Source organism: Syngnathus scovelli, chromosome 22, assembly GCF_024217435.2.
Source record: "Syngnathus scovelli strain Florida chromosome 22, RoL_Ssco_1.2, whole genome shotgun sequence".
NCBI classification, from domain to species: Eukaryota; Metazoa; Chordata; class Actinopteri; order Syngnathiformes; family Syngnathidae; genus Syngnathus; species Syngnathus scovelli.
In genome coordinates, this window is record NC_090868.1 from 3293746 (window position 1) to 3320596 (window position 26851).

General features: G+C 52.9%; 2 protein-coding genes across 7 annotated transcripts; one reads left to right on the top strand and one right to left on the bottom strand.

Moving 5' to 3' along the window:
- Positions 1-772: 772 nt before the first annotated feature.
- Positions 773-25971, bottom strand: LOC125992211 (NACHT, LRR and PYD domains-containing protein 3). 5 transcript variants are annotated; one of them, XM_068649530.1, is made up of 20 exons: positions 25644-25971; positions 23376-23646; positions 21388-23173; positions 21144-21314; positions 20875-21045; positions 20620-20790; positions 11934-12104; positions 11665-11835; positions 11396-11566; positions 11131-11301; positions 3798-3968; positions 3529-3699; positions 3260-3430; positions 3005-3175; positions 2750-2920; positions 2495-2665; positions 2240-2410; positions 1972-2145; positions 1573-1688; positions 773-1328 (listed from the first exon to the last, which is right to left on the bottom strand). In XM_068649530.1, exons 2-19 carry the CDS (start codon positions 23629-23631, stop codon positions 1598-1600), a joined length of 4701 nt encoding a protein of 1566 aa, XP_068505631.1. In that variant the 5' UTR covers positions 23632-23646; positions 25644-25971; the 3' UTR covers positions 773-1328; positions 1573-1597. The 5 variants fall into 5 exon arrangements, with proteins under 5 accessions (XP_068505631.1, XP_068505633.1, XP_068505634.1 ...); XM_068649532.1 differs by lacking the exons at positions 20620-20790; positions 20875-21045; positions 21144-21314; ... (1 more) ...; positions 23376-23646; positions 25644-25971 and adding exons at positions 12173-13982; positions 14146-14416; positions 15030-15114; positions 17519-20345; XM_068649533.1 differs by lacking the exons at positions 20620-20790; positions 20875-21045; positions 21144-21314; ... (1 more) ...; positions 23376-23646; positions 25644-25971 and adding exons at positions 12173-13982; positions 14146-14416; positions 20356-20484.
- LOC125992229 (diacylglycerol kinase iota) lies at positions 15483-17764 on the top strand. Of its 2 annotated transcripts, XM_049761058.2 has the most exons (8): positions 15483-15701; positions 15829-15897; positions 16073-16189; positions 16261-16335; positions 16437-16532; positions 16625-16707; positions 16790-16850; positions 16954-17764. In XM_049761058.2, exons 1-8 carry the CDS (start codon positions 15498-15500, stop codon positions 17014-17016), a joined length of 768 nt encoding a protein of 255 aa, XP_049617015.1. In that variant the 5' UTR covers positions 15483-15497; the 3' UTR covers positions 17017-17764. The 2 variants fall into 2 exon arrangements, with proteins under 2 accessions (XP_049617015.1, XP_049617014.1); XM_049761057.2 differs by having other exon boundaries at positions 16790-17764.
- Positions 25972-26851: the final 880 nt, after the last annotated feature.

Here is a 26851-nt window from a genome sequence, read left to right on the forward strand (position 1 = left end):
GCATTACAGCATCCGGTTACTCGGAGAGAAAAGAAGTTCAAGATTCAAGAGTTCGTCCTTTATCGTCATACTCGCAGTCAAATCCCGGCATTTATTCTAAAATAATTATAAATATTAAAATATTACAACAAACGACGCTTTTATTGTTTTAGTTTTAATTGCGATCCATGTGGTCACATTTTATGAACAAATGTTGATACTAATATTGAAAGCTGGGCGATTTCTAGTGACAGCGCGCCCTCTGCTGGTCAAGTTGAGACGAGTGAAGCGTGTATTATTGCAGGCCATTAGAAATCCGTTAAATTAAAGTTAAAGTCATGATGCACTTTATACAGATATAGCTACATTTAACCGTGCGGTATTTTAAGTTATTGAAATATAAAGAATATACACCCAACAACAACAAAAGGATACGTGTGTTGTTGTTCTGCTCTTTGACCTACATCCATATTACTAGTGAAGTGACCCGACAAGAGCGCCTACCAACCTGCTAAACTATGTCGCGGGCTGCCGAAAGGCTGAAATTGATGATCGGGCATCTCGATCGGACCCCCGCCGTGGTTGTATCCTCTTTAATTTTGGGGATCTTTACCGCGGCTAACTTCATCTTATATATCCGAGAGCTGTGCATCGAGACGTGGAAAGCTTCCCCTTCGAAATATGCTTCGAGCTGAGCAGGCAGCCTGCTCGCTTGCTCGCGCGCGCGTGCGTGAGGCCCAGCTGCCTCCCCCGGATGATTTTTTTTCCCCCCCATCTGGATCAATGTTGTCTATTTTCAGATTCATTAATTTTTATTTTCTGCTGAAAAGAGTCAACAAATTTGCACACCCAAAAAGTTTCTAATTGCAACAAGCACTACTGTATGTCGAAATAGAATTAGTGAACTCTCTTAAACAACAGCAAAGTTCCACTGGATGGCAGCAAAACTCTACTTTTGTCTAAATACATTTCTTCAATTCACACCAACATAGTGTGTATGTTAGTGTGTGTGTGTGTGTGTAGCGAGCAGGTGAAGCGCTGTTTGTTGACAACATGGGCAGTTGGCCGACAGGTCGTGCTGGGAGCGCGGCTTGTTAGTTGCCTCTCATGACAAAAATATTTGTGTGTGTGTGTGTGGGGGGGGGGGAGGTCATGCCCAGTCAGCATACATCCTTGCATTTCTCCCATTGTCACCCACGCATTACTATATTTATCCCGGGATTCGTGTGTGTGTGTGAGATCACGTTCCAGGGTGTGTAAACAGACTCCTCTTTGTCGTCCGGCTTGACACTTGGTGACAGGCGGCCCGCTGAAACCCAAGCCGGTTGCCGCATAAGTCCGTGGGTCATCTGTTTAAAAAAAAAAAAAAAAAAAGAAAACCTCATTCATTCATTTGTAATTCCAACGGCCGAGTCGGAACATCAGGAAAGCCCATAGTGGCGGCTCATCCTGAATTCCTTTGCACGTGCGTGTGTGCGCTTTAAAAGAAAAATCTTCTTTTGTGCCCCCCCCCCACATGCAGGAAAGCCATGCAACACCTGGGGCCGCTGCAGGTAGCCCCGCCTCCAACGGCCCCGGCAAGAAGCTTCGCACCCGCATGGACTGGACGGTAGGCACCTCAAAGTACTTCTTCCCACTTTGACGCTGGCTCCTCGATGAATAACTTCAGACGTTCCCGTGGCGCTTCCTTTCTCCTCATCACCGCTGGCCTTTAGCACGCACACCGCACAATGTCATCAGGGCTCGTTAATAAAACATCAGGGCTGGATTGGAGTGGCGCAAACAAGCGGCGCCCGCCGTTCGCCGCCTCCAATTAAGCGCTCGACACGTGGGTGGGCGGAGGGAGGACTGTCGTGTGAGCCAGCGATCCCATCATCCTGACGTTGTTTAGTAATTGTATGCTTAGGTGCTTTAGAACCCATTTTCTTCAACGCACAAGTGTGGCCGGTCCATTCAGACGAGTGAGCGCCCTGGAAGATGTTTGGAACCTACCACTTGATCCTCAGACTGCAGCGAGGATCCTTTTGGACCTCTGCCAAGACCCACATTCCTTCCTCTTCGATGCGATTGCGCCACAGGTCCAGCTTTTGGAGGTGGGAGGGGTTGTCCTGGAGAGCCTTGGCCAGCGCCTCGCAGCTTTTCTTGCGCAGGTCGCAGCCAACAAGCCTGAGAAGACAAGAGGGCGGCCGGCTGACACAAGCCCAAGGTTCTTGGGCCGGCTGGCCTTCTGCTGCTCGACGGGGGTGGAGGAGAGCCTTACTCGAGGACTTGCAAGGTGCACTGCGGCTTTGCCAGTCCGGCGGCGAGTGCCTCCAGCCCGTCGTCACCCAAGTCGTTCCAGCTGAGATCCAGCTTCCTCAGGCTGCAGGACGAGCTTAGAACGGAGGCCAGCGCATCGCAGCTTTTCTTGCTCAGCTTGCAGCTGTTGAGCCTGAGAAGACAAGAGGGCGGCCGGCTGACACAAGCCCAAGGTTCTTGGGCCGGCTGGCCTTCTGCCGCTCGAGGAGAGCCTTACCCGAGAACTTGGAAGGTGCACTGCGGCTTTGCCAGTCCGGCGGCAAGCGCCTCCAGCCCGTCGTCACCCAAGTCGTTCCAGCTGAGATCCAGCTTCCTCAGGCTGCAGGACGAGCTTAGAACGGAGGCCAGCGCATCGCAGCTTTTCTCGCTCAGGTTGCAGCTGTTGAGCCTGAGAAGACAAGAGGGCGGCCGGCTGACACAAGCCCAAGGTTCTTGGGCCGGCTGGCCTTCTGCCGCTCGAGGAGAGCCTTACCTGAGAACTTGCAAGGTGCACTGCGGCTTTGCCAGTCCGGCGGCGAGCGCCTCCAGCCCGTCGTCACCCAAGTCGTTGTTGCTGAGATCCAGCTTCCTCAGGCTGCAGGACGAGCTTAGAACGGAGGCCAGCGCATCGCAGCTTTTCTTGCTCAGCTTGCACTCGTCGAGCCTGAGAAGACAAGAGGGCAGCCGGCTGACACAAGCCCAAGGTTCTTGGGCCGGCTGGCCTTCTGCCGCTCGAGGAGAGCCTTACCTGAGAACTTGCAAGGTGCACTGCGGCTTTGCCAGTCCGGCGGCGAGCGCCTCCAGCCCGTCGTCACCCAAGTCGTTCCTGCTGGGATCCAGCTCCCTCAGGGTGCGGGACGAGCTTAGAACGGAGGCCAGCGCCTCGCCACTTTTCTCGCTCAGGTTGCAGTCCCAGAGCCTGAGAAGACAAGAGGGCGGCCGGCTGACACAAGCCCAAGGTTCTTGGGCCGGCTGGCCTTCTGCCGCTCGAGGAGAGCCTTACCTGAGAACTTGCAAGGTGCACTGCGGCTTTGCCAGTCCGGCGGCGAGCGCCTCCAGCCCGTCGTCACCCAAGTCGTTCCAGCTGAGATCCAGCTCCCTCAGGGTGCGGGACGAGCTTAGAACGGAGGCCAGCGCCTCGCAGCTTTTCTTGCTCAGCTTGCAGCTGTTGAGCCTGAGAAGACAAGAGGGCGGCCGGCTGACACAAGCCCAAGGTTCTTGGGCCGGTTGGCCTTCTGCCGCTCGCTCGACGGGGGTGGAGGAGAGCCTTACTTGAGGACTTGCAAGGTGCACTGCGGCTTTGCCAGTCCGGCGGCGAGCGCCTCCAGCCCGTCGTCACCCAAGTCGTTGTCGCTGAGATCCAGCTCCCTCAGGGTGCGGGACGAGCTTAGAACGGAGGCCAGCGCCTCGCAGCTTTTCTTGCGCAGGTCGCCGGTCATGAGACTGAGAAGACAAGAGGGCGGGTGGCCGGCTGACACAAGCCCAAGGTTCTTGGGCCGGCTGGCCTTCTGCCGCTCGACGGGGGTGGAGGAGAGCCTTACTTGAGGACTTGCAAGGTGCACTGCGGATTTGCCAGTCCGGCGGCGAGCGCCTCCAGCCCGTCGTCACCCAAGTAGTTGTCGCTGAGATCCAGCTTCCTCAGGGTGCGGGACGAGCTTAGAACGGAGGCCAGCGCCTCGCCGCTTTTCTCGCTCAGGTTGCAGCTCTCGAGCCTGAGAAGACAAGAGGGTTTGGGCTGCTGACATGTGCGCGGCCGGTTCAGCGTGCTGGCTCGACGGCACCTACACTGCTTTTCGAGAAGCCTTGACCACCGGCAGCAGCATCAGGAGCCCCTTGTCGGACGGAGCGTATCTCTGGAGTTCGAAGCAGCTCATGGCTTCGTCGGAAGCCCGCAAGAAGAAGACCAGGGCCGACCACATGGCTGGCGGTACGTTCTTTTTGTCGAACCGCAATTTTCGTAGGTACTTTTTCATCTGGTCCAGCAGGGACTCGTCCTTCAGCTCTTTCAGGCAGTAGAACAAGTTGATGTTCTCCTCAGGAGAATTCTTATCTATCTGTTGCTTGATCAAGCGGACTGTTTCTGCGTTGCTGTGGCTGAAGTTCTTGGGAACCTTCAGCAGCTCGCCCATGAGCTCCTGGTTGCACTGCAAGGAAAGGCCCACCAAGAAGCGGAGGAACAAGTCCAGGTTTCCGTCACTTTCAGAGGCTTTGCGGATGGCCGCCTCGTGGACCCGAATGAGCGACTTCTGCTCGCAACGCATGGGGAGCTCTCCCAGCACGTTCTTGTTGTCCTGGAACAGGCCCATCATCACGTAGAGAGCGGCCAGATATTCCTGGATGCTCAAGTGGATGAACTGAAACATCTTGCCGCGTTGGTATTTCTTGAGCGGGGGTACCTCTTCGAAGACCTCGGTGAAGACTCCCGAGTGTTTTGCGACCTGCGGGTCATCCAAGCCGCTTTCCCGCAAGTCGCTCTCGTAGAAGATCTGTTGCTTTTTCATGAGATGCCGAAAAGCCAGCTCGGCCAGCGCTTTGACGTACTCCGTGCTCTTCTGGCTGCCTCGCTCCTCGGACTTGTCCAGGTGATAGAGTAGGAACTCTGTGTACATCTCGGTCAGGGTTTCGGGCAGCTTCTCTCCGCGCTTCCGATAATCTCCGAGAACGGTGGTGGTGAGCCAGCAGAAGATGGGCATGTGGCACATGATGAAAATGCTGCGGGACTTTTGGATGTGCTTGATGACCTCGTTGGAGAACCTCTTCCTGAAGTAGTCCAGCCGCTGGGAGCGGCTGAAGCCTTTCACCTCGGTTCTGCCGTCCACCAGGCGCGGCAGGATGTCGCGGGCCGCCTGGGGCCGCGTGGTGATCCAAAGCCGGGCGCAGGGAAGCAGGTTCCCCTTGATGAGATGCGCCAGGAGGACCTCCACGGGGTACGCTCGGGTCACATCCAGGCGCTCCTTGCGCTCGTCGCTCAGGTCCAGTTTGAGGCGGCACTCGTCCAAGCCGTCCAGTACAAACAAAATCTTGACGCTGCTGCTTTGGTAGGTGCGCTTGCCCAAATCTTGCAGCCTGGCCAAGATGTCCTTCAGCATCTCGACGGCCGCCTTGCTGTGGCAGATGAAGTGCTGGATGAGCTCTGCCAGCGAAAATCTTTTCTCCTCCTGCAAGTTCAACTCGCGGAAGGCGAAGGGAAAGATGAAGTCCACGTCTGTGTTGGTTCCCCCGTTGGCCCAGTCCAGGACAAACTTGCGCACCAGGAAGGTCTTCCCGATGCCCGCGAAGCCCACGGTGACCATGGTGCGAAGGGGCTTCTCGCTTTTGAAGATGTCGCACGGCTCGATGGACTCCTCCTCCTCGTCTTCGCCGCCGCACGTCTCCATCTGAAGGACCTCGTGCTGCTTGTCGGGAAGACCGGCGACGCCGCGGCTAATTTGGAGCTTGGTGTAGACGCTGTCCAGAGCCTCCTGCCGGCTGGGCTCTGTGTTGCCCTCGGGAGCCTTGCAGTACATGGCCCGCAGGTTCTCTTGCAGCTCCCGCTTGAATTTGCCTATCTGGACCGCTAAGGAGGTGCTATCTGAGGGCGCACAGGTGACATCTGAGGGAGCGAGCAGAAGGAGATCAAATGCGTCTTTAGGCCTGGCCGCAAGCGTGCTGCGCCCATGCCGCCACTTCCGCTCAAGGAGGCAAGTGAAGGAGGCAAGCGGGGGAGGGCAGCATGGGAGAGCTGCTTTGTGGAAAGCCCCCCCCGCCCCCCACGCTCACCTTACCTTTGATTTGCAGCATGTCGCTGCGTAGCTTCTGGGCCAGTTCATTGTTGTTGATCTTCTCCAGAATCGTGATGGTCTCCGCCACAGCGTTCTTGCCGTGCCTGTTCACCAGCTCTTCGGCGATGTGAATCCGGTCGGCGTTTTCTCTTTTGCTCTTAGCCAGACGCGTATACAACTTGAACTTCTTGAAGTCCTCCTGCCCCAGGTCTTCCAGCCTTTCCGACAGCAGCTCCTTGATCTTGGCATCCAAAGCCATCTTTCCCCCGTGAAACTGAAAGCAAAAGGCGAACCTTGATATTCTCGCGCAACACCATTCCACACCCAAAGCGCAGAAGGTGGCCCGATTTCCACCCTTATGAGGACTTGCTTCCTGGTTCTCGAGGCTGCTCGACACTGACTTTGCTACTGGCTTGGCTTCCTGGTCGTTACGTTCAAAGTCTGCTTTATTGTCAATTTCTTCACATGCCAAGACATACAAAGAGATCGAAAATACGTTTCCCACTATCCCACGGTGACAAGACATAGGACACGATATACATACAAGTAAACAACACAAAAAGTAAAAACAAGAAGGCACAAACAATGACTAAATAAGAGCGATGAATAAATAATAAATAAACAAACAAACAACATAATAAATAAGAGGAGCAAAAATGGAGCAAGTGTGCATACAGCAAACAGTCAGAATATAGCGCAAAAGTACAGGACGTTAAAAAAGTAGCTAACCCCCCCTCCCCCAAACTTCAAACAAAGAAAACAACTGACAATATATCGAGAAAGCGTCCGACCATCCGGCCGGCTCACTTGTCAAGTGGCATGGTGGTACAAGATGGTGTAAAATTAGGTATTGAATTTGGCCCAGGCACATTGGCTATCCCAAAACATGTAGTAGTTCCAAAATTTCACCAGGAGATGGTGTTAAAGCTTGACATGGGGTGACCTGATGGAAATGAACAAATCTAATAAATTAAATTGTTAGCAATTGGGAGGACACGACCTGTTCAAACACGTAGCAACGCACAATTTTGGAATATGAGTTTGCTATGCCATGATTTTAAGATGTAACAGCTTGAGCAATATAATATTTCTGTTTAAGTTGGAGGAACCCATTATTGTGTTAAGTACTATTATGGATTGAGATTGATCTTTATTTGCAATGTTTTGTCCAACCTGTATTTAACATTCATTTAACCACCCTGCTGCTTTCGTCTTTGCAGCCGAATTTACCGAAAGGTTATGAACTCTATAATTAGATAGAACGGATAAATTCCGAAAGTGTTTTTGGGAAGAATTTTACCTGAAAACGGTGAATTCCGTGGTTTTAAGCGGACCCTCCGGAGCTGCCAGGCAGCCCGGATGCCCTCCTCCGCTGTATCCGCCCACAAAAGTAGACCGAAAAACACAGCTCTCGCTCGGTTCCGGTTCCAGGCGTTCTTGTAAAGAAATGGAATAATGTCCTCAGAAACTAAAAAGGGCAATGGGGACAAAGGACGACAGACGGAACCCCTTAAAAACGCTGTTTTTGTGGCGGCGTGAGCCGATTAAAGAGTCGGGAGAGGCAGCTACAGTTCCACAAGCGACTGAGGGGACGGGAGGGGTGCAATCAAGCTAGCTGTCATCAACCTGTACTAGATAGCAAAGCAGCTTCCTCTTTGAGTAAAAAATAAAAGCATTACAGCATCCGGTTACTCGGAGATAAAAGAAGTTCAAGATTCAAGAGTTCGTCCTTTATCGTCATACTCGCAGTCAAATCCCGGCATTTATTCTAAAATAATTATAATTATTAAAATATTAAAACAAACGACGCTTTTATTGTTTTAGCTTTAATGGCGATCCACGTTGTCACCATTTATTTACAAATGTTGATACTAATTTTGAAAGCTGGGCGATTTCTAATGACAGGGCGTCCTCTGCTGGTGAAGTTGAGACACGGGTGAAGCGTGTTTTATTGCAGACCATTAGAATTCCGTTAAATTAATAAAGTCATGATGCAATTTATACAAATATAATTGTGCGGTATTTTAAGCTGTTGAACTATAATGAATATACACCCAACAACAACAAAAGGTTACGTGTGTTGTTGTTCTGCTCTTTGACCTACATCCATATTACTCGTGAAGTGACCCGACAAGAGCGCCTACCAACCTGCTAAACTATGTCGCGGGCTGCCGAAAGGCTGAAATTGATGATCGGGCATCTCGATCGGACCCCCGCCGTGGTTGTATCCTCTTTAATTTTTTGGATCTTTACCGCGGCTAACTTCATCTGATATATCCGAGAGCTGTGCATCGAGACGTGGAAAGCTTCACCTTCGAAATATGCTTCGAGCTGAGCAGGCAGCCTGCTCGCTTGCTCGCGCGCGAGGCCCAGCTGCCTCCCCCCGCCCCCCCCCCTCCTCCTCCTCCTCCTCTTCATCTTCATCCTCCGGCACGAGGATGTGAGCGCAGCAGCAGGAGCAGCAGCAGCAGCGGCAGCGGCGGCGGTGACGCTGGTGGCCGTGGCCGCCGTTGCCGTTCGCTTCCAGGAGTGCGGGGGAGACGAGGAGGCCGGGGGGCCGCCGGGCACCGACAGGCCGAGCGGCGGCGGCGGCAGGGGGGAGCGGGTGTCGGCGGCCGAGGAGGAGCCGTGGAGGAGGAGCCGGCTGCCCGACGCCAACCATGGACGCTTCCCCGCAGCCGTCGCGGCACACTTGAAATTTCCCAGAGAGGGAACAGCTTATAAATAGAAGCAGAGGAAGGTCGGGAAGGAAAGAGTCTGACTTCCTGAGCGCAACCTGACGACGGACGGGATGCGCCGCGGTGACACAAAAAGAAAAAGGAAAAAAAAAACACAGCAAGCCGCAAAAAGACGGAAGCTCCAAACTGTCTACTTTGGGCTTCTGCTTCTTTCTTCTTTGGTGGCGCATTTTTCTTTTTGTCAAGTCAAAACCGGCCACCTCACTTCAACATAGTTCCCTGACGTCACAAGATGGCAGCAAAGCGCTACTTTGGTCTCAATGAAACGCCTTCACTCATAAATTGTTTTTGGATTCATGACTCGCGTACGTCGACGCTCATGTCGCATAGTCTGCCATTATGCTAGTTGTGTGTGTGTGTGTGTGTGTGCGCGCGGTAATGTCTTCCTGCTATTGTGGTTTGTGAAACGCGCATTCCTGCGCGCGCGCGCGCGTTGACCAATAATGTCCAGATTGCACGGGCGTTTCCTGTTGGTGTGCCGTTCCTCACGAATGCGTGTCATTTCCACTCAAGCGAAACCAGAACAATGACGTCGCCTCCACACCGCTTTGGCTATCTTTCTTTTTTTGTGACTCATCTCCCGTTGAAGTTAAAAGCACCACTCCATTATCATCTGCACTCGAGCCACAAAACGCCACTCGAAGGCCGCTGCTGGAGCGCTCTCGTGTTCTTTTGTCGCTTCGGTTGATCCAAGAGAAGCGGGATTTTTTTTATTTTTGCCGGTGTAACAATCCCGTGACGCTTCCTTTCTCCTCATCACCGCTGGCCTTTAGCACGCACACCGCCCAATGTCATCAGGGCTGGATTGGGGTGGCGCAAACAAGCGGCGCCCGCCGTTCGCCGCCTCCAATTAAGCGCTCGACACGTGGGTGGGCGGAGGGAGGACTGTCGCGTGAGCCAGCGATCCCATCATCCTGACGTTGTGTGATGCAACACCACGTGCACGCAATGATGCTTTTACTCATCGCGTAGCGTGCTTTTGTTTCAACTTGTCACATTCCACGCACTTTTGCCACATTCTCAGTTCATAATACTTCCATACATATCTTTTTATTATTCAGCAAGACATTTCCCTCTGTCTGGAACATTCTTCAAGCTTCTGAATCATCTAGATCATCTGAATCATCTAGATCATCTGAATCATCTAGATCATCTAAATCATCTAGATCATCTGAATCATATGAAAGATCCAACGATGAAATATCCAACCTAGACAAAACGTAAAATAGATATAATCAAGCGTTTGGCATTCTTGGCATGATTGACCTCTTACTTCATGAAGGCAACATCTGTTATTTCCAAGTGCACCAAAAATACAACTATATCAGATCATCAAGTTATTCTCCAAACATTTCTCATTTCCACATCGTCCATCACATCTCCAAAAATGTCTACTTCTGTCGTCGTTATTGATTTGGCGTGTACGAGCTCGAAGGAGATGCTTCAAATGTTTCTTTCTGGTGTGACTTTAGTAATTGTATGCTTAGGTGCTTTAGAACCCATTTTCTTCAACGCACAAGTGTGGCCGGTCCATTCAGACGAGTGAGCGCCCTGGAAGATGTTTGGAACCTACCCCTCGATCGTCAGACTGCAGCGAGGATCCTTCTGGACTTCTGCCAAGACCCGCATTCCTTCCTCTTCGATGCCATTGTTCCCCAGGGACAGCTTTTGGAGGTGGGAGGGGTTGGACCGGAGAGCCTTGGCCAGCACCTCGCAGCTTTTCTTGCTCAGCTTGCAGTTCTCGAGCCTGAGAAGACAAGAGGGCAGCTGACACAAGCCCAAAGTTCTTGGGCCGGCTGGCCTTCTGCCGCTCGCTCGACGGGGGTGGAGGAGAGCCTTACGTAAGAACTTGTAAGGTGCACTGCGGCTTTGTCAGTCCGGCGGCGAGCGCCTCCAGCCCGTCATCGTATAACTTGTTGTAGCTGAGATCCAGATGGCTCAGGGTGCGGGACGAGCTTAGAACGGAGGCCAGCGCCTCGCCGCTTTTCTCGCTCAGCTTGCAGTTGTTGAGCCTGAGAAGACAAGAGGGCGGCCGGCTGACACAAGCCCAAGGTTCTTGGGCCGGCTGGCCTTCTGCCGCTCGACGGGGGTGGAGGAGAGCCTTACGTAAGAACTTGTAAGGTGCACTGCGGCTTTGCCAGTCCGGCGGCGAGCGCCTCCAGCCCGTCGTCACCCAAGTCGTTGTGGCTGAGATCCAGCTCCCTCAGGGTGCGGGACGAGCTTAGAACAGAGGCCAGCGCCTCGCAGCTTTTCTTGCTCAGGTCGCAGCTCATGAGCCTGAGAAGACAAGAGGGCGGCCGGCTGACACAAGCCCAAGGTTCTTGGGCCGGCTGGCCTTCAGCCGCTCGCTCGACGGGGGTGGAGGAGAGCCTTACTTGAGGACTTGCAAGGTGCACTGCGACTTTGCCAGTCCGGCGGCGAGCGCCTCCAGCCCGTCGTCACCCAAGTCGTTGTTGCTGAGATCCAGCTCCCTCAGGGTGCGGGACGAGCTTAGAACGGAGGCCAGCGCCTCGCAGCTTTTCTTGCTCAGGTCGCAGCGCAAGAGCCTGAGAAGACAAGAGGGCGGCCGGCTGACACAAGCCCAAGGTTCTTGGGCCGGCTGGCCTTCTGCCGCTCGACGGGGGTGGAGGAGAGCCTTACGCGAGGACTTGCAAGGTGCACTGCGACTTTGCCAGTCTGGCGGCGAGCGCCTCCAGCCCGTCATCACCCAAGCCGTTCAAGCTGAGATCCAGCTCCCTCAGGGTGCGGGACGAGCTTAGAACGGAGGCCAGCGCCTCGCAGCTTTTCTTGCTCAGGTCGCAGCTCATGAGCCTGAGAAGGCAAGAGGGCGGCCGGCTGACACAAGCCCAAGGTTCTTGGGCCGGCTGGCCTTCTGCCGCTCGCTTGACGGGGGTGGAGGAGAGCCTTACTTGAGGACTTGCAAGGTGCACTGCGACTTTGCCAGTCCGGCGGCGAGCGCCTCCAGCCTGTCGTCAGACAAGTTGTTCAAGCTGAGATCCAGCTCCCTCAGGGTGCGGGACGAGCTTAGAACGGAGCCCAGCGCCTCGCCGCTTTTCTCGCTCAGCTTGCAGGTGTTGAGCCTGAGAAGACAAGAGGGCGGCCGGCTGACACAAGCCCAAGGTTCTTAGGCCGGCTGGCCTTCTGCCGCTCGCTTGACGGGGGTGGAGGAGAGCCTTACTTGAGGACTTGCAAGGTGCACTGCGGCTTTGCCAGTCCGGCGGCGAGCGCCTCCAGCCCGTCGTCACCCAAGTCGTTGTGGCTGAGATCCAGCTCCCTCAGGGTGCGGGACGAGCTTAGAACGGAGGCCAGCGCCTCGCCGCTTTTCTCGCTCAGGTTGCAGTTCTCGAGCCTGAGAAGACAAGAGGGTTTGGGCTGCTGTGCGCGGCCGGTTCAGCGTGCTGGCTCGACGGCACCTACACTGCTTTTCGAGAAGCCTTGACCACCGGCAGCAGCATCAGGAGCCCCTCATCAGACGGAGCGTATCTCCGGAGTTCGAAGCAGCTCATGGCTTCGTCGGAAGCCCGCAAGAAGAAGACCAGGGCCGACCACATGGCTGGCGGTATGTTGTCATCGTAGAACCGCAATTTTCCTATGTAGTTTTTGATCTGGTCCAGCAGGGACTCGTCCTTCAGCTCTTTCAGGCAGTAGAACAAGTTGATGTTCTCCTCAGGAGAATTCTTATCTATCTGTTGCTTGATCAAGCGGACTGTTTCTGCGTTGCTGTGGCTGAAGTTCTTGGGAGCCTTCAGCAGCTCGCCCATGAGCTCCTGGTTGCACTGCAAGGAAAGGCCCACCAAGAAGCGGAGGAACAAGTCCAGGTTTCCGTCACTTTCAGAGGCTTTGCGGATGGCCGCCTCGTGGACCCGAATGAGCGACTTCTGCTCGCAATGCACGGGGAGCTCTCCCAGCACGTTCTTGTTGTCCTGGAACAGCCTCATCATCACGTAGAGAGCGGCCAGATATTCCTGGATGCTCAAGTGGATGAACTGAAACATCTTGCCGCGTTGGTATTTCTTGAGCGGGGGTACCTCTTCGAAGACCTCGGTGAAGACTCCCGAGTGTTTTGCGACCTGCAGGTCATCCAAGCCGCTTTCCCGCAAGTCCCTCTCGTAGAAGATCTGTTGCTTTTTCATGAGATGCCGAAAAGCCAGCTCGGCCAGCGCTTTGACGTACTCCGTGCTCTTCTGGCTGCCTCGCTCCTCGGACTTGTCCAGGTGATAGAGTAGGAACTCTGTGTACATCTCGGTCAGGGTTTCGGGCAGCTTCTTTCCGCGCTTCCGATAATCTCCGAGAATGGTGGCGGTGAGCCAGCAGAAGATGGGCATGTGGCACATGATGAAAATGCTGCGGGACTTTTGGATGTGCTTGATGACGTTCTTTTTGGAGAACCTCTTCCTGAAGTAGTCCAGCCGCTGGGAGCGGCTGAAGCCTTTCACCTCGGTTCTGCCGTCCACCAGGCGCGGCGGGATGTCGCGGGCCGCCTGGGGCCGCGTGGTGATCCAAAGCCGGGCGCAGGGAAGCAGGTTCCCCTTGATGAGATGCGCCAGGAGGACCTCCACGGGGTACGCTCGGGTCACATCCAGGCGCTCCTTGCGCTCGTCGCTCAGGTCCAGTTTGAGGCGGCACTCGTCCAAGCCGTCCAGTACAAACAAAATCTTGACGCTGCTGCTTTGGTAGGTGCGCTTGCCCAAATCTTGCAGCCTGGCCAAGATGTCCTTCAGCATCTCAACGGCCGCCTTGCTGTCGCAGATGAAGTGCTGGATGAGCTCCGCCAGCGAAAAGTTTTTCTCCTCCTCCAAGTTCAACTCGCGGAAGGCGAAGGGAAAGATGAAGTCCACGTCTGTGTTGGTTCCCCCCTTGGCCCAGTCCAGGACAAACTTGCGCACCAGGAAGGTCTTCCCGATGCCCGCGAAGCCCACGGTGACCATGGTGCGAAGGGGCGTCTCGCTTTTGAAGATGTCGCACGGCTCGATGGACTCCTCCTCCTCGTCTTCGCCGCCGCACGTCTCCATCTGAAGGACCTCGTGCTGCTTGTCGGGAAGACCGGTGACGCCGCGGCTAATTTGGAGCTTGGTGTAGACGCTGTCCAGAGCCTCCTGCCGGCTGGGCTCTGTGTTGCCCTCGGGAGCCTTGCAGTACATGGCCCGCAGGTTCTCTTGCAGCTCCCGCTTGAATTTGCCTATCTGAACCGGTAAGTAGGTGCTATCTGAGGGCGCACAGGTGACATCTGAGGGAGCGAGCAGAAGGAGATCAAATGCGTCTTTAGGCCTGGCCGCAAGCGTGCTGCGCCCATGCCGCCACTTCCGCTCAAGGAGGCAAGTGAAGGAGGCAAGCGGGGGAGGGCAGCATGGGAGAGCTGCTTTGTGGAAAGCCCCCCACGCTCACCTTACCTTTGATTTGCAGCATGTCGCTGCGTAGCTTCTGGGCCAGTTCATAGTTGTTCATCTTCTCCAGAATCTCGATGGTCTCCGCCACAGCGTTCTTGCCGTGCCTGTTCACCAGCTCTTCGGCGATGTAAATCCGGTCGGCGTTTTCTCTTTTGCTCTTAGCCAGACGCGTATACAACTTGAACTTCTTGAAGTCCTCCTCCCCCAGGTCTTCCAGCCTTTCCGACAGCAGCTCCTTGATCTTGTCATCCAGGGCCATCTTTCCCCTGTGAAACTGAAAGCAAAAGGCGAACCTTGATATTCTTGCGCAACACCATTCCACACCCAAAGCGCAGAAGGTGGCCCGATTTCCACCCTTATGAGGACTTGCTTCCTGGTTCTCGAGGCTGCTCGACACTGACTTTGCCACTGGCTTGGCTTCCTGGTCGTTACGTTCAAAGTCCGCTTTATTGTCAATTTCTTCACATGTCAAGACATACAAAGAGATCGAAAATACGTTTCCCACTATCCCACGGTGACAAGACATAGGACACGATATACATACAAGTAAACAACGCAAAAAGTAAAAACAAGAAGGCACAAACAATGACTAAATAAGAGCGATGAATAAATAATAAATAAACAAACAAACAACATAATAAATAAGAGGAGCAAAAATGGAGTGCATACAGCAAACAGTCAGAATATAGCGCAAAAGTACAGGACGTTAAAGAAGTAGCTGACCCCCCCTCCCCCAAACTTCAAACAAAGAAACCAACTGACAATATATCGAGAAAGCGTCCGACCATCCGGCCGGCTCACTACGTAAATAACACCACAAACGGTCGCTCCTTTTTAAAAGCAAAACTATATGTCTATACGGCTCAAACAAAAGAAAGCAAACTCACTTATCGGTCTCCTTTGCCTCGTCTGCTCTCACCGTGTGAGCGCCTTCCCAATGTCAGACCTGCCCTGTCTGTACAAGTCCGTGCACTTCAGACAGACAGACAGACAGACAGACAGACAGACAGACAGGGAAATTCACTTTGAGAGAAAGCAAATTCTCCGCTGGCGCGCTCTGAAAATCCCAGCCCGCCACGACAATGATGGCAGTTGTTAGGGTTTTCCAGGTTATCTTTATCGTAGGATTATGTTGGAATGTAGACTATAATGATTAACCAATCTTGTCTTGCTCTCACAACGCAGTAAAATAAAGTGGTTGCATCCTCTGCTTGATTGACCAGCTGCAGAGGAAGCAATCAAAGTTGTTCTGTTTCCCACAACATCGTAAAACACCCCCTGCTCTGATTTGACCAGAGGCCGGGGGTTCACCAAACCTGTCCACTCTCACCCCCACTCTGTTTCTCCTAATAAATATGCCCTTGCAGGAGGGAGAGTTCAGACCTCCATTCGATCATCGCTGCACGCACAGCGACGAATGGACTCTCCACCTGCAGGTGTCTAAAAGATCCAGGTGGAGGTGTAAGGCGGCGCCGTCTGCTCTCTGCCGGCAGAACGTGCTGAGGCATCACTGGGTGCACCGCCGGCGCCAGGACGGCAAGTGCAAGCAGTGCGGGAAGGTCGGTGGCAGCCACGCACGCAGCCAGGCAGGCAGGCCGGCAAAATGGCCGCCCGCCCGCCCGCCACGCCGTCTAACGGCGACATCCTTTTCCGTCCTCGTCTTTTGTTTGTCCTTTCCTTCCGCAGAGCTTTCAGCAGAAGTTCTTCCACAGTAAAGAAATCATCGCCATCAGCTGTTCGTGGTGCAAGCAGGCTGTGAGTTTGGCTCAAATTGGAATTCTCGTGCGCGAGCTTGCCCACCATCTGAGCTAAATTCCGTCAGACTAGAAACAAAACATGGAACTAACTCGGCGATGTGATGTTGTGTGAAAATGTTGAAATGAGCTGCTGGCGGGTGCTAATTTGTGTGCCGCCCGCCTCGCGCGGGCAGTTCCACAACAAGGTCACGTGCTTCATGCTGCACCAGATCGAGGAACCGTGCTCGCTGGGCGCCCACGCCGCCGTCATCGTGCCTCCCTCCTGGATCATCAGAGTCAGGAAACCGCAGGCAAGCTCCGAGCGCCAAGCGCCGAGCGCTAACGGCGCGTAGCGCTAACCGCTAACCCCATCTATGCACAGAGCTTGCTCAAGAACTCGGCCAGGAGGAAAAAGCGCACGTCTTTCAAGCGCAGGACGAGCAAGAAGGGGCCGGACGTAAGCGACACGGATGGCGACTTGCGCATGACCAATGGCCGGCCGCACCCGGCCGGCCGCACGTGGCGCTGACATTCCTTCCCTCCCTCGCCCGCCCTCAGGAGTCCAAATGGCGGCCGTTCATGCTGAAGCCGCTGCCCTCGCCGCTCATGAAGCCCATCCTGGTCTTCGTCAACCCCAAGAGCGGAGGCAACCAGGTTGGCATGAGCGTGGCTGGCGAGCTAGCCAGGCAGAAGCGTGGCAGAAGGTCAGAAAGGTCCATCCCAGCCCATCTGCTTCTTGTCCGCAGGGCGCCAAGCTGCTCCAGATGTTCATGTGGATCCTGAACCCGCGGCAAGTCTTTGACCTGTCGCAGGGCGGCCTTCGGGAGGCGTGAGTGTCTGCGGCCGTCGCCGTCCGGCGCTATCCACGAGCGACAGAGCGCCACCCTCTCTGCTTTGCTCTGCTCTTTCAGCTTGGATATGTATCACAAAGTGCCAAACTTGAGGATCCTGGCCTGCGGTGGAGACGGCACGGTAAATTTTGCCTCGACGTCCTTCCGCAATGACCCCGCCCCCACTTGGCCTCGCCCCGCCCCCTTTGCTACGAGAGAGCGCAATCCATTTCCTGCTTGCCTAGGTGGGGTGGATCCTGTCCACGCTGGACGAGCTACAGATGAACCCGCAGCCTCCCGTAATTTAACATTCTGAAGCGCCAAAGTACTTTCAATCAATGGAGCGGAGATAAGCGAGCATTGTACCTATTGTGGAACTCTGAGAAGAAATTAATGCATTAGCAAGCACTCCCACATGACCTAACAATGGTAGTGGGACGTCATGGTAATGACTTTGTCCTCTGGGGGTGTGTTACCCTCAATAACCAACATCAGCCCTACATGTGGATGTGGGTCAGAACACACACTGGCTTAGACGTCAAATTAAGAGGTGAAGGACCGTGAAAGCAAATTGGCCTCAAACAGGACGAGTGAGAGAGACATGCATCTCATGCAAAACGAAAAGCATTTGTCAAACGTCAAAACAAGCGCACTCAATGTGGCATCTCAGTTTGCGCTTGTGTTGACGTTTTAGGAACCAGAAACCACTCTGCTGCTTTCGTCTTTGCAGCCGAATTTACCGAAAGGTTATGAACTCTATAATTAGATAGAACGGATAAATTCCGAAAGTGTTTCTTGGAAGAATTTTACCTGAAAACGGTGAATTCCGTGGTTTTAAGCGGACCCTCCGGAGCTGCCAGGCCCGGATGCCCTCCTCCGCTGTATCCGCCCACAAAAGTAGACCGAAAAACATAGCTCTCGCTCGGTTCCGGTTCCAGGCGTTCTTGTAAAGAAATGGAATAATGTCCTCAGAAACTAAAAAGGGCAATGGGGACAAAGGACGACAGACGGAACCCCTTAAAAACGCTGTTTTTGTGGCGGCGTGAGCCGATTAAAGAGTCGGGAGAGGCAGCTACAGTTCCACAAGCGACTGAGGGGACGGGAGGGGTGCAATCAAGCTAGCTGCCATCACGCTGTACTAGATAGCAAAGCAGCTTCCTCTTTGAGTAAAAAATAAAAGCATTACAGCATCCGGTTACTCGGAGAGAAAAGAAGTTCAAGATTCAAGAGTTCGTCCTTTATCGTCATACTCGCAGTCAAATCCCGGCATTTATTCTAAAATAATTATAATTATTAAAATATTAAAACAAACGACGCTTTTATTGTTTTAGCTTTAATGGCGATCCACGTTGTCACCATTTATTTACAAATGTTGATACTAATTTTGAAAGCTGGGCGATTTCTAATGACAGGGCGCTCTCTGCTGGTGAAGTTGAGACGGGTGAAGCGTGTATTATTGCAGGCTATTAGAATTCCGTTAAATTAATAAAGTCATGATGCAATTTGTACAGATATAGCTACATTTAACCGTGCGGTATTTTAAGTTATATATCCGAGAGCTGTGCATCGAGACGTGGAAAGCTTCACCTTCGAAATATGCTTCGAGCTGAGCAAGCGGCCTGCTCGCTCGCGCGTGCGTGAGGCCCAGCTACCCCCACTCCTCCTTGTTCTCCTCCTCCTCCTCTTCATCTCCATCCTCCGGCACGAGGATGTGAGCGCAGCAGCAGGAGCAGCAGCAGGAGCGGCGACGGCGGCAGCGGCAAGTTGACAACATTTTCAGACGCCGTGCCACGTTACACAGCGCACGGCATGCTTGGACTTTATTCAGCGGCAACATAAAGCAGCCGGCCGGTCGACTCAGCGGAGGAGCGGAACCTTCTCAGCCTGCATTTGATGTCCGCCGTGGAGCCGTCCGCCGCCGTGCCGTGCTCGAGATGCTTTGTGCCTTCCGGCTGAGCGGACTTGCTGCGTGACGTGAGTCTCGTCGGCTCGGCTCGGCTCTTAAACTTCGTAAGGAAGGGAAAAAAAGAAAGGGAGCAATTTGGGGAGAAACAAACAAACAAAAAAAAAAAAACAAGAAGGACCCGTCAGCTTGTTCTGGCAGACTCGGCAAAGTCAGCGACTGGACGGAAGCGATCGGCCCATCGGCTTCCGATCACCAATTAGCGAAGCGCGGATGCGCGCGAAGGCTGGAGAAAAACATTTGAAGCAAAAAGCAAAAGAAAGGCGTGCTCACCGCCTCTGGTTGTGTCAAGTAGCATTGCGCTCGTAGCCAAATGTAGCGCTTATACGGGCGGCGCGTGACAAGTGAGCCAAAGTGAGCTGCGGCTCATTTGCATATGGGAACCGTCTTATTTGGAGACTGCTTTGCATTCAACGCTGGCTTCCAGGAGTGAGTTCCTCCTCCTCTTCTTCTTCTTCTTCTTCCTTCTCAGACCTCGGCCACCCATGCAGGAAAGCCATCTCACGGTCAGGCCTGCAACACCTGGGGCCGCTGCAAGTAGCCCCGCGTCCCGCCTCCAACGGCCCCGGCAAGGAGCTTCGCACCCGCATGGACTGGACGGTAGGCACCTGCAAGTACTTCTTCCGAATTTGAGGCTGGCTCCACGTTGAGTAACCGCTGGAGACTCCAAGTGCGGCACCATGTCGTCGCCTCCACATTGCAAAATGAGTCAAACCGTTTTGGCTATTTTTCTTTTTTTGTGACTCATCTCCCGTTGAAGTTAAAAGCACCACTCCATTATCATCTGCACTCGAGCCACAAATCGCCACTCGAAGGCCGCTGCTGGAGGTGTTCTTTTGTCGCTTCGGTTGATCCAAGAGAAGCGGGATTTTTTTTATTTTTGCCGGTGTAACAATCCCGTGACGCTTCCTTTCTCCTCATCACCGCTGGCCTTTAGCACGCACACCGCACAATGTCAATAATGGCTCGTTAATAAAACATCAGGGCTGGATTGGAGTGGCGCAAACAAGCGGCGCCCGCCGTTCGCCGCCTCCAATTAAGCGCTCGACACGTGGGTGGGCGGAGGGAGGACTGTCGTGTGAGCCAGCGATCCCATCATCCTGACGTTGTGTGATGCAACACCACGTGCACGCAATGATGCTTTTACTCAGCGCGTAGCGTGCTTTTGTTTCAACTTGTCACATTCCACGCACTTTCGGCACATTCTCAGTTCATAATACTTCCATACATATCTTTTTATTATTCAGCAAGACATTTCCCTCTGTCTGGAACATTCTTCAATCATCTGAATCATCTGAATCATCTGAAAGATCCAACCTAGACAAAACGTAAAATAGATATAATCAAGCGTTTGGCATTCTTGGCATGATTGACCTCTTACTTCATGAAGGCAACATCTGTTATTTCCAAGTGCACCAAAAATACAACTATATCAGATCATCAAGTTATTCTCCAAACATTTCTCATTTCCACATAGTCCATCACATCTCCAAAAATGTCTACTTCTGTCGTCGTTATTGATTTGGCGTGTACTAGCTCGAAGGAGATGCTTCAAATGTTTCTTTCTGGTGTGACTTTAGTAGTTGTATGCTTAGGCGCTTTAGAAACCATTTTCTTCAACGCACAAGTGTCGCCGGTCCATTCAGACGAGTGAGCGCCCTGGAAGAAGGAATTTGGAACCTACCCGTTGATCGTCAGACTGCAGCGAGGATCCTTTTGGACCTCTGCCAAGACCCTCCTTTCTTCCTCTTTGATGTCATTGCCCCGCAGGTTAAGCTTTTGGAGGTGGGAGGGGTTGGACCGGAGAGCCTTGGCCAGCACCTCGCAGCTTTTATTGCTCAGTTCGCACCAACGGAGCCTGAGAAGACAAGAGGGCAGCTGACACAAGCCCAAAGTTCTTGGGCCGGCTGGCCTTCTGCTGCTCGACGGGGGTGGAGGAGAGCCTTACTCGAGGACTTGCAAGGTGCACTGCGGCTTTGCCAGTCCGGCGGCGAGCGCCTCCAGCCCGTCGTCACCCAAGTCGTTCCAGCTGAGATCCAGCTTCCTCAGGCTGCAGCACGAGCTTAGAACGGAGGCCAGCGCATTGCAGCTTTTCTTGCTCAGCTTGCCGTGGCTGAGCCTGAGAAGACAAGAGGGCGGCCGCCTGACACAAGCCCAAGGTTCTTGGGCCGGCTGGCCTTCTGCCGCTCGAGGAGAGCCTTACCTGAGGACTTGCAAGGTGCACTGCGGCTTTGCCAGTCCGGCGGCGAGCGCCTCCAGCCCGTCGTCACCCAAGTTGTTCCGGCTGAGATCCAGCTGCCTCAGGGTGCGGGACAAGCTTAGAACGGAGGCCAGCACCTCGCAGCTTTTCTCGCTCAGATTGCAGCGACGGAGCCTGAGAAGACAAGAGGGCGGCCGGCTGACACAAGCCCAAGGTTCTTGGGCCGGCTGGCCTTCTGCCGCTCGCTCGACGGGGGTGGAGGAGAGCCTTACGCGAGGACTTGCAAGGTGCACTGTGACTTTGCCAGTCCGGCGGCGAGCGCCTCCAGCCCGTCGTCACCCAAGTTGTTCCGGCTGAGATCCAGCTGCCTCAGGGTGCGGGACGAGCTTAGAACGGAGGCCAGCGCCTCGCCGCTTTTCTCGCTCAGGTTGCAGCTCTCGAGCCTGAGAAGACAAGAGGGTTTGGGCTGCTGACATGTGCGCGGCCGGTTCAGCGTGCTGGCTCGACGGCACCTACACTGATTTTCGAGAAGCCTTGACCACCGGCAGCAGCATCAGGAGCCCCTCATCAGACGGAGCGTATCTCCGGAGTTCGAAGCAGCTCATGGTTTCGTCAGAAGCCAGCAAGAAGAAGACCAGGGCCGACCACATGGCCGGAGGTACGTTGTCAAAGCGGAACCGAAATTCTTCTAGGTACTTTTTCATCTGGTCCAGCAGGGACTCGTCCTTCAGCTCTTTCAGGCAATAGAACAAGTTGATGTTCTCCTCAGGAGAATTCTTATCTATCTGTTGCTCGATCAAGCGGATTGTTTCTGCGTTGCTGTGGCTGAAGTTCTTGGGAGCCTTCAGCAGCTCGCCCATGAGCTCCTGGTTGCACTGCAAGGAAAGGCCCACCAAGAAGCGGATGAACAAGTCCAGGTTTCCGTCACTTTCAGAGGCTTTGCGGATGGCCGCCTCGTGGACCCGAATGAGCGATGTCTGCTCGCAACGCATGGGGAGCTCTCCCAGCACGTTCTTGTTGTCCTGGAACAGGCTCATCATCACGTAGAGAGCGGCCAGATATTCCTGGATGCTCAAGTGGATGAACTGAAACATCTTGCCGCGTTGGTATTTCTTGAGCGGGGGTACCTCTTCGAAGACCTCGGTGAAGACTCCCGAGTGTTTTGCGACCTGCAGGTCACCCAAGCCGCTTTCCCGCAAGTCGCTCTCGTAGAAGATCTGTTGCTTTTTCATGAGATGCCGAAAAGCCAGCTCGGCCAGCGCTTTGACGTACTCCGTGCTCTTCTTTTTGCTTCGCTCCTCGGACTTGTCCAGGTGATAGAGTAGGAACTCTGTGTACATCTCGGTCAGGGTTTCGGGCAGCTTCTCTCCGCGCTTCCGATAATCTCCGAGAACGGTGGCGGTGAGCCAGCAGAAGATGGGCATGTGGCACATGATGAAAATGCTGCGGGACGTTTGGATGTGCTTGATGACGTCCTCGTTGGAGAACTTCTTCCTGAAGTAGTCCAGCCGCTGGGAGCGGCTGAAGCCTTTCACCTCGGTTCTGCCGTCCACCAGGCGCGACGGGATGTCGCGGGCCGCCTGGGGCCGCGTGGTGATCCAAAGCCGGGCGCAGGGAAGCAGGTTCCCCTTGATGAGATGCGCCAGGAGGACCTCCACGGGGTACGCTCGGGTCACATCCAGGCGCTCCTTGCGCTCGTCGCTCAGGTCCAGTTTGAGGCGGCACTCGTCCAAGCCGTCCAGTACAAACAAAATCTTGACGTCGCTGCTTTGGTAGGTGCGCTTGCCCAAATCTTGCAGCCTGACCAAGATGTCCTTCAGCATCTCGACGGCCGCCTTGCTGTCGCAGATGAAGTGCTGGATGAGCTCTGCCAGCGAAAAGTTTTTCTCCTCCAAGTTCAACTCACGGAAGGCGAAGGGAAAGATGAAGTCCACATCTGTGTTGGTTCCCCCGTTGGCCCAGTCCAGGACAAACTTGCGCACCAGGAAGGTCTTCCCGATGCCCGCGAAGCCCACGGTGACCATGGTGCGAAGGGGCGTCTCGCTTTTGAAGATGTCGCACGGCTCGATGGACTCCTCCTCCTCGTCTTCGCCGCCGCACGTCTCCATCTGAAGGACCTCGTGCTGCTTGTCGGGAAGACCGGCGACGCCGCAGCTAATTTGGAGCTTGGTGTAGACGCTCTCCAGAGTCTCCTGCCGGCTGGGCTCTGTTTTGCCCTCGGGAGCCTTGCAGTACATGACCCTCAGGTTCTTTTGCAGCTCCCGCTTGAATTCGCCTATCTGAACCGGTAAGGAGGTGCTATCTGAGGGCGCACAGGTGACATTTGAGGGAGCGAGCAGAAGGAGATCTTGAGTCGCAAACGCGTCTTTAGGCCTGGCCACAAGCGTGCTGCACCCATGCCGCCACTTCCGCTCAAGGAGGCAAGTGAAGGAGGCAAGCGGGGAAGGGCAGCATCGGAGAGCTGCTTTGTGGAAAGCCCCCCACGCTCACCTTGCTCACCTTACCTTTGATTTGCAGCATGTCGCTGCGTAGCTTCTCGGCCAGTTCATTGTTGTTGATCTTCTCCAGAATCGTGATGGTCTCCGCCACAGCGTCCCTGCCGTGCCTGTTCACCAGCTCTTCGGCGATGCGAATCTGGTCGGCGTTTTCTCTTTTGCTCTTAAGCAGATGCGTATACAACTTGAACTTCTTGAAGTCCTCCTCCTCCAGGTCTTCCAGCGTTTTCAACAGCAGCTCCTTGATCTTGGCATCCAGAGCCATCTTTCCCCTGTGAAACTGAAAGCAAAAGGCGAAACTTGATTTCCTTGCACAACACCATTCCACACCCAAAGCGCAGAAGGTGGCCCGATTTCCACCCTTGTCAAGTCAAATTTATTTGTATAGCCCTAAATCACAAACCGTCTCGAAGGGCTTCACATAGCCAAAATTGACAATTATTCTCAAAGCATCCCCTGATCTTAAGCTCCCAAAAGGGCAAGGAAAAACTCCAAAAACCCCTGCCAGGGGAAAATGAGAAACCTTGAGAAGGGACCACAGATGGAAGGATCCCCCTTTCAGGATCACCAGGTTGTAATGGATGCAGAGAGGGCACAAGTAATACATCATATGAAAATCAAATGAAAAAATGGATGTCGGAGGTGCCCTCGATTGTCCTGGCAGTGTCTTCAAGGAGGTTGAGCTGCAGTTTCTTCATCTTGAATTGGTCCCCGAGAATCCAGCTAGCCGCTATGAGCTTTTGAGCCACCTAACCCCCTCCCCAGCCAGGGAGGGGGTGGGCAGGGAGAACAAAACAAACTCCGGCCAAATCGGCCACTACAAGTTAGTTAAAGGCCATCTCATTGAAATGTGTCTTTAAACGTGTCTTGAATGTTTCTACTGAGGTAGTAGTTCTAATATCCATTGGTAGGGCATTCCAAAGCTCTGGAGCCCGAATAGAGAATGCTCTAGATACTGACTTTGATACTGGACTTAGGAAGACCAGAGAATAATACATACAGTAGTCCAGGCGCGACGTGACGAACGCATGTATAATAGTTTCCGCATCCCCGGTCGAGAGGATCGGACGAATCTTAGCAATATTCCGAAGGTGAAAAAACGCAATTATATTCTTAATGTGTTTTTGAAAGGAGACCGTTTGGTCAAATATGACCCCGAGATTAGTTACCGTATCACTCTGAGTGATAGTACGGTTATCTGTAGTTATAGGGGTTTCCTTAAATAAGTGTTGATAACGAGTAGGACCAATTATCAACATCTCAGTTTTATCTGGGTTAAGACGAAGGAAGTTGAGAGACATCCATTGCTTGATCTCCGCAAGGCACGCCTCGAGATTACAAAAGTCCCGCGGATCTGTCATCGATAACGGCATATATAATTGGGTGTCGTCCGCGTAGCATTGAAAACTAATATTATATTTACGTATTATGTCCCCAAGCGGAATCCTACAAATATGAAATGAAATCGGTCCGAGTACCGATCCCTGTGGGACACCCCACGTAACATTATAGAGCTCAGAGGACGTATTGCCATGGACCACTCGGCGCGTCCTGTCTGATAGATAAGAATTGAACCAGCTGAGTGCTGACCCCGAGATACCAACACAACTTTTAAGACGCCCTAATAAAATATCGAAGTCTACAGTGTCAAAGGCAGCGCTAAGATCGAGTAGTAACAATACGGACGACGTATTTGAATCCATAGCTATGAGGAGATCATTAGTCACTTTAGCAAGTGCTGTCTCTGTGGAATGATTAGCTCTAAAACCAGACTGAAAAGAGTCATATCGATTATTAGCGACCATGTAATCAATAAGCTGCTGCGCTACTACTTTTTCAAGGAGTTTTGCTATGAATGGGAGGTTTGAAACTGGCCTATAATTACTGAGACAGTCCGGGTCAAGCTTTAATAATAGCGGTTTTAAAGCGTAATGCTTCGGTTAATGGAGTCACCTATGACCAAAGTGCGAGGGCCAGTAGACCGAGATGACTTTGGACGGCTATGCGTCTTACCTGGCTCATCGCGATTAGCGGGCCGCTTGGGGCTCATGCTAACCGGGCTAGCGGGCTGACTACAGAAGCGAAAACGAAAGCATTTGTCAAATGTCAAAACAGCGCACTCGATGTGGCATCTCAGTTTGCGCTTGTGTTGACGTTTTAGTAACCACAAACCACTCTGCTGCCTTCGTCTTTGCAGCCGAATTTACCGAAAGGTTATGAACTCTATAATTAGATAGAACGGATAAATTCCGTAAGTGTTTTTCGGAAGAATTTCACCTGAAAACGGTGAATTCCGTGGTTTTAAGCGGACCCTCCGGAGCTGCCAGGCCCGGATGCCCTCCTCCGCTGTATCCACCCACAAAAGTAGACCGAAAAACACAGCTCTCGTTCGGTTCCGGTTCCAGGCGTTCTTGTAAAGAAATGGAATAATGTCCTCAGAAACTAAAAAGGGCAATGGGGACAAAGGACGACAGACGGAACCCCTTAAAAACGCTGTTTTTGTGGGGGCGTGAGCCGATTAAAGAGTCGGGAGAGGCAACTTCAGTTCCGCAAGCGACTGAGCATCCGGTGTTGTGCTCGATTTGGTTCCCCCGTGAGATTTTGTTCCCCCTGCCGCGGGAGCGCGCACGCCTTGTTTGGAAAGCGAAAAACCGATGCCGTACGGCGTCGTACGGCGTCAGCACTATGTTGTTTTCAATAAAAACATGAAGAATTCACGTTTGCGTCAGTCAATTTTAATTTTTATAAAGGATTATTCTCATTTGATGTCTTTAAATTCATCCGCGTTCTGCCATTGAAGCGGGGTGCATTCAAAGACCAGTCGTAAAGACGGAACACTCACTCACTTCACCAAAAAGCAACGATATAATTACGTGAGCTCTTTGCATAAACCTCGATGCAAAGAAACTCCTCCTTTTGGGTACTGTTACATGCTACAAGGAGTATATATTACAAAGGAGACTTTATTCTTAATTGTAATCATCATTCATCCATCCATTTTATTACTCAGGTATTTTCAAAGCAAATTAATATTGTTGCATTTATTAATTTGCTTTAAAATGACAGCGCAATATAATTAAAAGCTGACACTCTAGCAATGTCAAACGTGTTCATTTAAGAAAAAGCCACACACGTTTTGTGATCAAATCTTTCATAACGACAATGATTTGAGTGAATTGATTTGAATGAATAATTGAGAAGACATTTCAGTTCTGAAGGCTCCTTTTGTCCCAAGCAAAGTGAAAGGTGGTGGGATAAAAATTGTAACAGGAACGCTATATTAAATGTCAAGCCGTGAATATTTGTGCCCCCCTCCCATTTTGAGAACGGTGAGTCCTAGACTCCAGCTGTTTTTTTTTCTGTCTTCCTGGGGGTCTGCTCAGGTAGTGTGGCAAATTTGAACAGGTTCCCTCATTCCTGGCCCAAGTTACAGGGGGGGAACATATCCTCACGGGGGAACCAAATCGAGCACAACACCTGTTACT

Bases quoted from the DNA above. Each gene is read 5' to 3' on its own strand.
- LOC125992229 (XM_049761057.2), top strand. From the start codon at position 15,498: ATGCCCTTGCAGGAGGGAGAGTTCAGACCTCCATTCGATCATCGCTGC. The intron at 15,702-15,828 runs GTCGGTGGCAGC...TTCCTTCCGCAG, and splicing joins AGTGCAAGCAGTGCGGGAAG to AGCTTTCAGCAGAAGTTCTT. The intron at 16,190-16,260 runs GCAAGCTCCGAG...ATCTATGCACAG, and splicing joins TCAGAGTCAGGAAACCGCAG to AGCTTGCTCAAGAACTCGGC.
- LOC125992211 (XM_068649530.1), bottom strand. From the start codon at position 23,631: ATGGCTCTGGATGCCAAGATCAAGGAGCTGCTGTTGAAAACGCTGGAA. The intron at 12,105-20,619 runs GTAAGGCTCTCC...TTGTCTTCTCAG, and splicing joins TGCACCTTGCAAGTCCTCGA to GCTCGAGAACTGCAACCTGA. The intron at 2,666-2,749 runs GTAAGGCTCTCC...TTGTCTTCTCAG, and splicing joins TGCACCTTGCAAGTTCTCAG to GCTCAACAGCTGCAACCTGA.